At 47.3% G+C, this 12437-nt stretch overlaps 4 protein-coding genes across 4 annotated transcripts; 2 read left to right on the top strand and 2 right to left on the bottom strand.

Moving 5' to 3' along the window:
- Positions 1–430: 430 nt before the first annotated feature.
- MCYG_01911 (conserved hypothetical protein) lies at positions 431–1792 on the bottom strand (the record flags this gene model as incomplete). The annotated part of the gene is made up of 4 exons (XM_002848931.1): positions 431–918; positions 979–1285; positions 1346–1572; positions 1651–1792. 4 exons carry the CDS (start codon positions 1790–1792, stop codon positions 431–433), a joined length of 1164 nt encoding a protein of 387 aa, XP_002848977.1.
- Positions 1793–2918: 1126 nt separating this feature from the next.
- Positions 2919–5936, top strand: MCYG_01912 (two-component GAP Byr4; the record flags this gene model as incomplete). The annotated part of the gene is made up of 2 exons (XM_002848932.1): positions 2919–5298; positions 5365–5936. The coding sequence occupies 2 exons, from the start codon at positions 2919–2921 to the stop codon at positions 5934–5936; spliced, it is 2952 nt and encodes a 983-aa protein (XP_002848978.1).
- A 1277-nt stretch (positions 5937–7213) lies between these two features.
- On the bottom strand, positions 7214–7892 carry MCYG_01913 (uncharacterized protein; the record flags this gene model as incomplete). The annotated part of the gene is made up of 3 exons (XM_002848933.1): positions 7214–7321; positions 7600–7730; positions 7808–7892. 3 exons carry the CDS (start codon positions 7890–7892, stop codon positions 7214–7216), a joined length of 324 nt encoding a protein of 107 aa, XP_002848979.1.
- A 2006-nt stretch (positions 7893–9898) lies between these two features.
- On the top strand, positions 9899–10646 carry MCYG_01914 (uncharacterized protein; the record flags this gene model as incomplete). Its single annotated transcript, XM_002848934.1, has 3 exons — positions 9899–9912; positions 10056–10254; positions 10347–10646. The coding sequence occupies 3 exons, from the start codon at positions 9899–9901 to the stop codon at positions 10644–10646; spliced, it is 513 nt and encodes a 170-aa protein (XP_002848980.1).
- Positions 10647–12437: the final 1791 nt, after the last annotated feature.

Here is a 12437-nt window from a genome sequence, read left to right on the forward strand (position 1 = left end):
GCGGTTCTAGGCGTTTCATTCTCCTTTGCTCTCGATTTTTGTCTATATACATATTCTACCTTTTTCTACATCGTTCTATCTTTTTTTTCACCAGTGTTTGTGACCTGTAGCATCATCCACATATGTCCTACCTTGCCATCTTTTTTGTACGTGTCAATATGGATAGAAAAGTGGCCCTTGTTTTGCGTGGCAAAGGGGAAAGAAAAGGGGTCAGGGAAGCTGATGCGGGGATTTTTGTTTTTTATACAAGTTGGAGCTGATTTAATCTAGAGATAACCCTGTACAAGAGAAAAGCAGGAAGAAGGAATCGTGACATAACTATTATTTATTTCATTACTTCATGTTTTACCGTAGATGTTCCACGTTGAGACGTCGCCATCCCCAGCGCAAGGAATAGAATAGCCAAGGTATAACTACCAAAACGGCATCGTTACAGCTCATCGTCTTCAGAGTCGGTTTCACCGTCCACATTCGTCTCAACAACTGGTTTCGACGCTACATTTTTCTTGCCAAACGGCAATTCTCGCGGCGGTGGCGGCTCTGCAACTTCGGGTTTTACAGACGCACGAGTATTCCAGGTAGTATTTGCAGACGAAGCAGCGGGCGTGGTTTTACGGTTTATCTCTGCCCTTCCCCCTTCTTTATGTGCCGGAGCAGGAGGTCCCTCGTCGTCTAACTCTGATGCCGTCTCATCCTCTAGAGGTTCGGGTGTATCCTGTCTTTCATCCATACTATCCTGGTCTACTTCGGTAACATTGTCCTTTTTGTCGATATCCATTGCGTCAAAACCGTCATCGCTTTCCGATTCTTCGGGGGGTGGCTCGTCTGCTTTTCGTTTAGATCGTCTGCTTGTGGCAGGTTTACGAGAAGACTTCTGTGGTATTTCTGTTGTAGCGGCTTCCCGTTCTAATTGAGCGGCTACATTTCGTTAGCAATTGAGTTACCGCATGTATATCATAACAGGTATTGTGAACCAACCTGTCTCCGGATTCTCCTTGGCTTTCATCAATAGACGCTGTTGACTCCTAATCTTGGATTTCTTCTCATTCAGTAGCCCAACGAATTTCCCGATCAACTGTTCATCGTGTTGGTTCTTGGTTTCGATGAATTCGTCCAACTGAGCTTTCAGTTTATTTATTGTGTCTTCTGCCTCCTGACACTTCGCATGTAGGGTAGAAACTTGTTCTCCTAGGTTGTTCGCCTTGGACACAGCCATCCCGGTCCATTCAAACAATTCAATTGCTTGTTCATCGTCCTGCTTTAGGGTCACAGTTCCTAGTTTTTGCTAACACGCGTTTTTAGTTTCAAACACAGGTGGTCGATCGAGCCGTTTATCGGTGCATACCGTGATGGAGTCAATCCGTTTTCTCAAGGTGATGTGCAGTTCCTTGTTTTCTTCATCATCGTCGCCAGTTGCCTGTACTGAAGCCAGAACTTCTAGCCCAGAAATCCATTCTGCGTCTACATTGGACTTTTGGATTTGGCCAAAGGAGTATGAAAGAATTGCAGCCCACTCATCGTCATCGCCGCGGTAGTTTCGGGCTCGTAGCTTCTTAATTCCACTCGACTTCACTGGAAGTCATATACTTGTGAGACAGTGTTACCGGCTGTATAAAAACAATTTCTGGGCCGGAAAAAAGGAATACTTACAAAATCCAACATAAGGATTCTCCCCTTCAGTTCCAATAAGCTGCAAGTCCAAGTCAGAAGTTCCAGATTTCGATACTTTGATCAGTGCATAATCGCCGGATCTATCACTCCGCGGGATACGAAGGACGCTATCGTGACACATTGCCAAAGGGCTGTTTAATCGCCAGTAACTCAGTGCAACACAATCTATACAATGAAAAAAAAAGGGAGAGATATAAATTGGTTGTTCCAAATATTCCTTAGAATATATCACATAGTAAGAGTAGCTGCTGCCTAGAGCTAGCGATAAGGACAGTCACATGACTGATACCCGGCCTCGTCTTAGCCAACAAACATCAAACAAAAAGGACGAATAAGCTAGAGAGAAACCAGGAGGAAAAAAGACGAAGCTAGACTGCATATATTGGGTGCTGCTTGGGTACAGGCGAGACGGTGAGAACTTCATAACAAAAAATCATCCCAAAAAATCATCCCGGTCGTCCAATTAACTGCGAACAACGCTGACAACTCTTTTCGCTGGTCAGCAATCAACCCTGCCCAACGACGCCCAAGAAATCGACCAGTAAGCGGTGCTGCGCGTCCACTACCTCGTCGCGATTCAACCTCTGCCAACCAAGTAAGGCTGCCGCCCATAGCTACTAATAGTAAAGGATTAACCGCTACTGCAGCTTCAGCGCCGCCTATGCGCTCCCCTGGAGCCAAGTGTGCTGTCTCCCTTTGCTGGAAGAACAACACTGGCGGCTGAGTCAGCTGAGCGCGTCGCAAAGCGCGCCCCATCTTAGCCGCATCGCTTAGCTGTCCAGAACCAGCTTAGGCGCCTTTTCCTGGGTCCCAACCTCTCCCTTTCTTTTCCAAACCCCCGAAACGACCGCCCAAGGGTCTGTATCAGACAACGACCGCAAATTGTCTGAGACGCCCTGTTCTCCAAGCCCCTGATATTTCAACTCCTTTCGCTCATTCCAACCCCCTCTCCTTTTTTACTCTTCGTCGACAGCCTCGCCACTGACCAAAACCCGGGGGTTCGACCGCGTGTGGACCCTGTTTCTTTCTTTTCTCCTTGTTTTTTCTTGCCGCGCCCCTTTTGCAACGCATTCACCATCCTGTCAACCCATAAACCCTACGTTCGCTCGTCCCTCCATTTACTTTTTCGTCGTATATTATATATTCTACAAGCCACAATTGAAAAGGAGGAAGACACCGTTCTGCGGGTAACTCTTCGTCGAGTTCTTAATGAAGCCTCCGACGTTTTGCCCGAAACTTTGGTGGTCATGGAGTCCAACATGGACGCTTTAATCACGCACAAACAGAGGGAAGAAGAGATTGAGTGCTGGGACGATGATGAAGACCTACACTGTGGTGATGGCATACAGCTGCGTACGGTCTCTGCTACCACGTCCGTCACAGGATCTTCCGTTCGCCCGTCGGGCCACCGCGACTCAATCTCGTCTCGACGTTCTTGGAGGTCAGACCGTGATTCTAATTTGGGTGACGATGAAAGCTGGCAGCTCTTACTGAACCCTAGCGATGACTCGCCAAATCAGGACGCAATCATATCAGCTAAGAATGCAGGGATACCGATCCCGCCTGATATACCAACTTCGGCATTGCTCGGAGGGTCAATAAAGAGGCTGGGTGGCCGGAAACAAAAAGCTACTGTGGGAGACGACTGGCTGGAAGACCTTGACCTTTCAGCTTTTGAAGCAAAGCCCAAGGTCAAACTATACCACGAAACTACGGCACCGGATTCATTGCTTCATTTGGACTCTTTGCCTGCTCCGAAATTTGATAAACAGGCAGATGCCCATTCTTTTGTCCTCCAGGACCTCGTCAAATTTCGTGACACAGAGGAGGACATGTTGTTTGGTGACGTATCTACAATAAAGATCACCAAGACTCGATCTAACCAACACACAAACACACCCACAAGACTAGACACGCGTGCGAAAGATGATGATTTTGAGTCTGAATTAATCTTGCCCGATGATGGTACACCTCTGCGCCTCTCCAAACGCCGGGATGTGTCCCTTACTTCCGATTTTCTGTCCGATGATTTTGACACTGAATGGGCAGAAGGCAGCATTGGTGTCCGTTTTGGGGGTACCCGAAGGGATGGCCGCTCCAACCGTAGCTCATCCGTAGGAGCTCTCAGCCCGAGCATGTCAAGCTGCCTAACCATCGAAAGCGAAGACGATGGCATTGACGGGTTGATCCTCCCAGACGGCCCATTGGACCTCGAGAAGTCACTTCAAAGGAGGAACAGGCCACAATCACCACCACCTAGTATCCCGGAAACACCCACTGGACAACAGACCACTCCCAGTGGTAAGAGCCCGAAACATAGCGAACAAATGAATGATGATTTCTTTTCGGGCATCGAGATAGGAGATGGCGAAGCTTTTGACTCTGGAAAGCTGACCCTTAATCGAAACGTGAAACGAAGAATTGAACCGCCGTCAACGCCTCCTCGACGGGGGGCAACAAGCATTACATTCACCAACAAGGCTTCTACTGCGGGTACGCGGATACCACGACTCTCTACCCACGAGAGACCTCATTCTACCTATCTGGAACCTGTTTCCGAAAGTGGGGCGCCTGTCTCTCAAACTCCAAGGCGTCCTCACTCCCGTTTAAGTGGTCACACAGCGCATTCATCGTTAACAAATATACCACTGCCGAACTCTCTAGTATCTAACCTCTCGCCACCCAGTCGAAGAGTCCTCGGAACTAGGCCTTCCAAAGAGGTGTTACGAGGTGAACTTGTGAGCACCAACTCGCAGATGCTCAAGTCCAAGCGTTCAGCGCCCGTTATCCGCCCTTCATCTGGAGGAGCCACTGCTTCCCAACCCCAAATTTCCCCGTCAAGGCAGGTCAGCCACAGTAAGCCAGCAGCCACATCTCGTCCCAAAACACCAGTTGACCGTCATGGAACCGAATCTCGTCTCCATTCGCAACGCCGGCCCCAGGTACCTTTCCTTCCAGCAGGCGTATCCCCGAGCAAATCTCATCATGTCAGTGTCAAATCCAGTCGACACTTCCGTCGAACCGACTCAGAAAGTTCAGGGGACATGCTTATGAACCCAAGATCTACATCTAGGTCTTCAAAGCGAACACGCTACGACAGCTCCGGTCGCCCTATAAACTATTCTGGAGATACCATCGCTGCTACCGCAAAACAAACCATCACTAAACCCACTCGCCGGAAGAACTTTGGTGATGGTACTGAACTTGATATATTTGATGACCTTCCAACCTCCGCATCCCTTGAGAGCAGATTCATGAAGGCTCCCCTTAAACGCGGTGCACCACGCTCCCTGCGAAGCAAATTGAGTCAGTCACACATCACAGCTCCGAGGACAGAAACTCCCGTCCCATCCACAGGGCCGATAAGCCCACCAGCGCAGGACTCAACGCCTAGATTTGCGCGGGACACAAATGCATCCCGGAATGCACGAGAGCAGCGCATAATATCAATGGGTAACAACCTACACGGCGGCCCACTCACTTCTCTGAGCGTAAACTGGAAGACCCAGCCTAGCAATCGGCCTCTGGCCAGCCCTTCACTTCCACGGAGTCGCCATGGCCATAAACACTCCCTTAGCCGACCCCATCTCATCAAGCCAATGGGTAATGGGGTCCATGACGCTAAAAGTGAGTATTCTAGAACATTTACTAAACCTTCTTCAGTAACGTGCTTCTACTAATTCAACTTTACAGATGTCAAAGGTATGCAATATAACCCTGCACTTTACAAGTGGGAAGGTAATGAGAATGCTACGGCCGCATTCGAGACGCAGCCAACGCCTGCGTCCTTAAAACCGTCCCCAGCCCTCATCTCCAATGTAGGAGGCATTTCAGGATCCCAGGTGGTTGGCGGAATGGTGTTCGACCCCCAGCGTATGTGCTGGCTTAAAGCATCTAACTCCCGACCGGGAAGTAAATCCGGACCATCACTTTCCGTTGATGAAGAGGAGGATGTTTTTGCTGGCCTTGACGATCTGGAGGACCACCCTCGAAAGTCCATTGTAGCATCCACCGCCCCATCTTCCCCAGGTTGCATTGAAGCCGATACCATGAATCTGGATGATAAAAGTGGAGGCGAATCATCAGACGAATGGGCGATTACAGAAGAGTTCGACGTTGGGCCTGAGTTTATCAAACGACAGCGTGCCGAGGAAGAAAAATGGAGACGAAAAGTCGGCAAGTGGATAAATGAAGACCGAGCCAGACTGGGTGATGAATGGCGCTGGGCCATTCGTAACCTAGTAGGTAAGGGCAAAGCTGTCTGATATGCCTTGCCCAGGCCGCTAAATCCCGCTTTATTCATATACCCCTTATCCTATTTCATTTCATTTTATTTTTGGAGGTGGTGACTACTTCGACGCCTCAAAGTACCAATACCCACGATAGAATTGCGAAGCGCCGTTTTTTGTGTTTTGTTGTGTTCCGTTCCCTCTTCCCTTACCTTACCTCGCCTTATGAGGTATTTATATGCATCTGGTTGCAAGTGTTGTCCGGCGCATGGCTGCGATACAGACCAGCCAATATCGGGGTGGGGGTGGATGCGGCTTTATTTTTTGGATTTTTTTTTCTTCGTTGGCCTTTTTTGTTTTATTTTTATGACGATTTATCACGAACATCTCCATTTGGGTGGGGGCCATATAACGGGCTGGATGGAAGGTAATTGCCGCCTACTCATCTCCGTTATTAACCCCCGGTAATGACTTGACGACAATATATTAATTAGTAGGAGTTTAATTAATGATAGCATTTTCTCAGTTCTTATTCTTGGTCAACCGCGAACCAGACAAGAGATAACTGGTTCGAATCCATCATTTCCTAGCGAGTTATTATATTACTCGGCCGGGTTTTGACATCTTAACAGAGCTATTAAGAGAAGCAAAACTTGAACGGATACATGTTGACTGTTAGCTTGGTACCTGCGGTTCTTTTACCCCTAGAAGGCATTTGCCCGTGGGAGTGTCTATCCCTTCAAGCGGTATACAAAGTATACGGACTGCGCTTTTGCAGTGCACTAAGGGCCAGCTCGGCTATTTCAGTGACCATCGTATGGACCTTCCCAGCCTATATATCGGCAAGATAATGGACTTCCGCAAACTACAAACACATGCTGCCGCTGCTTTCTGAGCCCAGTTCATCCTTCAAGAAGTCCAGAACCGGGAAATGATATTAAGAACAGGCGCGTATAGTGGTATATACACGGATGATAGCAGTCCTGGCTTGTGCAATTTGAAGCTTCCTGGCCGACTTACTAAGGAGTTTTTCGGGGTTTTTCTTTTTTTTTAAATTCTTTCTCTCTGGGACTCGTTCTATGTGCTCCTTGTCAATATTTCACCACAAACTTGCAACCCCTTCACCAACAGCTACATATGTATACATCTCGTATAGATGCAATTCCTAGTAAAAGGTAGGCAGACATGGCTTCCTGGTTAATCAGTCGACTGACGTCATGTCATAGGTCTACAGGTTGGATGAGTATGGCCCATGGCCATGGCCGTGGCCATGACGATAATGCCTGGCGCAAGAGGCGTTGCTGAATTATGCTTCAGCTGCAGCAAGTAGCAAGGTTAAGAATGACGGTGATCTCGAGTCTAAATCCTAGAAGCGCTTCTCGCTCATCCTTGGTTTTGGACATAAGAGATAGGAGAATACTCTAGAAAAGGGTGTATGGAGTATATATACACCCTAACCAGGGGCCTCTCATCAGCCTTGTATGTACTTGCATATATGTACACCCATTTCACGTACATATGCGATTGCGATCGTGGCAAGTTGGCCAACAATACGAATGCCTTCTCTTTAAGGAGAAGCTCGGTTGTGCTTGGGGGAAAGTTATAGGTCAACCCCTAGCGACAGGATCTGCACCCATGGTCTTGCATCGTCCACATAGTCATACTGTGCGAAAGCGGTTAGCTTTTCTTCTTTTCTTACCAGCTCATTAATGGCCTTTTCCGCTCTTTGGCTGGTCGCCTTGCTTGCCTCCTTTGGGCTGATTCGAGTAATGGGAGTAATGGGAGCCTTGATACCTTTTTTACGCTCAAAATTCTCCCCAGGGAAATTGGCTATTCCAACCAACCAGCAACCTAACATTTGATTGTGAATCCTGAGCCTGAGCTCGTATTTGACGAAGGCACCTTACATGCGCAGGAACCACACATGCGGGAAAGCGCTAGCACTGCAAGTAGGGGCATTTCCCGTCGTCCCCGTCCCTTGTTTGCCCCCATCTTCCCTCAATCCGTTTGTCAAGGTGGGCTGGCGGGATAGCAACCTGTTCGTCGATGGGCGGAGATATATTTTTATTTACGACACTCCTACCCGCCTTTCTTTGCTTCTCTCTCGCTACTGATCCTCGTTGGTTCTTCGGGGAACACTGTTCCGGTACAAATAGCTCGTACATTTTGACTGACTATTGAATGAAAGTAGGGCAAAACGAGGCCAGGGTGAAAGGAGGCAGTTAATTCGCGCCTGGCCATCCATCTCCTCCCCACCTTGCAACTCCTCCACTCCAGTGTTCCATAATCGCTCCCCAGCCAGTAAAATCAGCTGGGAAACTTTGTTTGTTTTTTGTCGGGTCCTATTCGTGGGAATTTAACCATTCCCTTAATTTCTATCTTGTCTGAGCGGCTGCAGCAGTACACGAGGTTTATCTCAATGACATGCATTCTTGAAATCCCGCAAAAAAATTGATCTGTCGACACACAACCCGGCAGATAGACAGTGCCATTTACCTAATCAGGTTCATATTATGCAGAACTAGGCGCACGGATGCCTCTGTTGCTCTCCCCGGCGAATACAAACGGAGGCTGTGACGATAGCGGCGGCGATTATGTTGGTAAGCTATGTTGTGTATCTCGACCTGTAGTCTTTTGCTCTCCGATTGCCAATCTCCCTGATGTTGTGACAAAGGCCGTGACCCGCAGGACAAAAGTCGCGAGATCAAAAGAGAGGGAGAGAGGAAAAAAGAATTGAAAAAGGTGATGCGAAGAAGAGATTGACAGCGATGCACAACGCAAAAGGCCCTTTCAGTTCCAGCTTTCCCGAAAATCCCGTCCGCCTAACGAGGATTAGGGAAAGGTTAAAAGGTGAGCTTTGACGCCCGAAACCTCTGCAATCAAGGGCAGCCATGTCAGTGCAGCCATCGGCTATAGCACCCTAGGTGATAAGGAAATACGGGAAAGGAATCCTAAGGAAATGCAAGCACGAAGCAGAGATTACTCTTTAGATGAGAAGACTTACTGAGTGGGGGTTTACTAAGTCGAGCCGGGGGGCATTTAAATTCCGGAATACCCTGCCTCGCCATAAGTACGTGGATGCCTACTTATTTATCCCGTTTGATTTATGCAAACCCAGGATTCGTTTCTCTATTGATTCTGCTATCTGGGAACACTGATTAATGACTACAGCGGCATCTCTAATCCCCGTACCTATCCCGCGCCTCGCAGCATGATAATTTGGGGTATGCTGGATGCTGCCAGGTGTCAGCTTTCGTTCTAGACGTTGGCTACAGATTACTATATGTACAGCTTATGGTATATTCTGTATGACCCTTGCTAGTCACGAAAGAGCCCAGGTTGGCCTCTTCCCGGTTGCTGGCCGTACTCTTTACTATTGATAGATCGACAATTCCCTTCGCTATCCACTCTCATACATTTGTCCTTTATTCCGTCACCACACTCTCGTTTGCTCAACCTTGGAAGGCCATTACGGGAAAAGTGAACATGTCCGTAATGAGAGATTGGCCCACCTTCTAAGGAAAAAAGAAAAAAAGCCGCATAAGCAACTAGAGCGAAAAAGTGGAAAATGAAGGGAAAAGGAGAAGAATCTTCGACATAGCACTTTTGGGGCGGAGTACAAAAGTGTACAAGTGTACAAAAGATCCTGTGGGGGAGGGGGAACAGGGAGTGGCCGTGATACAATGCATCGCCTACGAATCACTAAGCGGTAGGGAAGACACAATAAAAGTAAAAAAAAAAAAAGGCCGCCAACTTGAGACTATCCTCAGACAGCTTCGCTGCTTTATTGAGGCGGACCGGAACGGGGCGAGAGGGCGAAATATGATGCGTATGCAACAATGCGTTGTGCATGTCTCCTTTTGCGAGTATTCTTGATGCATACACGTTCCATACAACCCGTTGTATATTATATAACTTTAATTTCATGTTTGTAGCTTTTTGCTGGGTTCCACGCTCTAAGCCATAGTCTCTATGGACGCTCAAGTGTGGACTCCCCCATGTCAAACACCAGGTAGGCACTATGGAAGACGGCGAAATGGTGGGATCGAAGACCGTCATTAATATATATCCGACAATTGCTTGCCCGGATTCAAGTAGTAAGTATATAAGTGACGTACTCTGTACGCCCGCCGTCTGACCCGTCCTTGGAAGTAGAAGAGCACAGGCACAGAGTACCATATTTAAGATGCAATGCAAGAAGAAAGCATCTAGAGGCGAAGACGTATATAAATGGGGGAGGGGAGAGGGTCATATACACACAGGGATGAGGCAGGGAAGCATGAAATTCGGGACAGATGGAGTGCATAACGAAAGGCCCCGTAGTGCCCTGTGTTTGGATGCATGGCGAGGATATGTATGTATGCCCATACAGATTATGTACTTTGCCGTCGTACATGGAGTATTTGAGGCTGGTCTGACAGGTTCATTCGTTGTGCACAAATCCAGGGGAAAAGGCGCCATACCCATATATATCTATACATATACATACATAAATATATATCGACTCCTGTATATATGCTGGTTAGCGAGATTGCGCCCGGGATTGTCAAGCAGCCAGGAAGCAACTTAACACGTTCTGAGGTAGACCATGCACTCGATATAGCAACACATAATATGGAGCATAACCCCGATGGACCAGATCAACTATTAAATATAGAAAGAAGCCTTCTGGTATTTGCTCGCCAGCTCGATGGATTCCCACATCTGTGGATCGTCTTCCCGTACCGAACCAACTTTTCTTTTTAATGGCGCCTTTTCTTTTCCCTTTTCCTCCTTGCTTTCTTTTTCTTCTTCCTCCCAAAATTGATTCTTAGTAATAAATATTAGTTGAGATCGTAACTGTCGTAGCGTGTGAAGAAGCCATGCGTGTTTTTTCTTATATATATGATATTTTATTTCTATCGGAGGGTTTGATGGAGATTGAGAAAGAGAAGGTTGCTGCCGAGTGCCGTTTATAGTTAGAAACTTCTTTCCAACGTCAAACTTCGAACGTCAACCTCTTCTTCTTCTTTTCTCCCCTTTTCAACAACACCCTTCGACCTGCTCAACCCCGAGTATCACTGAAAATTAAGACAGGTCGTCCTATTCGACCACTGGGCGCCACGATCTCATGGCGTCTTCCCGCCTAGGCCAGTCCTGGGTTTCGTCAGGAGCATGCGAAACAACTTGGCGGAGAGGGGACTAGCTAATCACCAGTGTTCTGCAACTTCGACATAGTTCTTTACTGACTTGATAGCGCTGAAGAGAAGGAAAAAAAAAAAAAAGGAAAGAAAGAGAGAGAGAAGGGGAAATTGACCATCTAGCTTTTCATAGCAGCAGCGGCAGCGGGAGCCAGCAGGCTGCTAAACTCCAGAGAGTTACATATTATGTACACTGTACATCGGTTTGACCGACAGTCACTCTCATCTTTTGACGCCACGGAACTCTATCAAAATGCCTCCATTGGATCACTGAAAAGCATTCGGGCCTAAACGATATATCAAGCACATCTCCGGAGTAATATAAATTATTATCTCTCGCAATAAAAAGGGGGCTGAAGCCAAGAGAGACTTGAAAGCGGCTTCTCGGAAGCCAGATCTTCTTCTTTTTACTCCCGCTTACTCCCATTCTTCTTCCTTTTTTTTTTTTTTTTTTTTTTTTTTTTTTTTTTTTTTGGCCTCGCCTCTCGTCCCGACTGTCCGCTACTATAATACTCCGTAGGTCGTTCCCCATTCGTTGTTGACTCCGTACAACGGTTATTGTATTTTGATTATACGGAATGTTGCCTGAAGAGCATCGACCTTAGCTAACAAGGATAAAACTACTTCTTACTAACTTATCATATAGGCCAACTATCCCCTTACGCCCTCTTTCTCTCGAGGAGAATGACTTTGAAGGGAAATAAATAACGCTGAAATTTTCTTCCAAACAGAAGATAGAGGGCGAGGAACGAGAAGCAGGAAAAAGCAAAAATCACAAAGCAATTATTCCTGTCCAGAAGTACAGGGGAAAAAGGAAAAGGTCGATAACTAAAGCGGGCCTAATTAGTGACGAGTTAGTGCGGCCCCCGGTTCCTACTATGTATATGCCCGAGTTTTGGCATGTCTAGACCCTCCCGACAGGCTAACAGCCTTACTTTTTGGGGTGCCCTATTAATCTCCAAACGATGCACAGTACAGAGTACAATGTACTTCTCAGAGAGGGCTGGTAACTATGGAGTACTGGAACAGCGGGATCAGCTTTTTTTTTTTCTTGAAAAAGGGTTATTTCTGCCACTTCGTATGCCCTTGATCCATGTGGTCTTGGGTCGATCAACGAACCCTGACGAATCCTATCTCCCCCCTTTGAAAAACTTATATTTTTTTCTCTTACTCGAAAGGTGGGGAGAAGGGAAAAGAACGAAAAAAATTGGCATGTTTTCTTTTCCAACATCCCTTCAGCCACCACCACATCTCCAATCCCTCCCTTTGCAGCCTAAAAAATCAATATGGACGGCGTCAAACCGTATTACTGGCCAGAACCCATGCAGCTCTCTGCATCAGCCAGTCATTCACTCTT

The sequence above is a fragment of the Microsporum canis genome, genomic scaffold, assembly GCF_000151145.1.
Source record: "Microsporum canis CBS 113480 supercont1.2 genomic scaffold, whole genome shotgun sequence".
NCBI lineage: Eukaryota > Fungi > Ascomycota > Eurotiomycetes > Onygenales > Arthrodermataceae > Microsporum > Microsporum canis.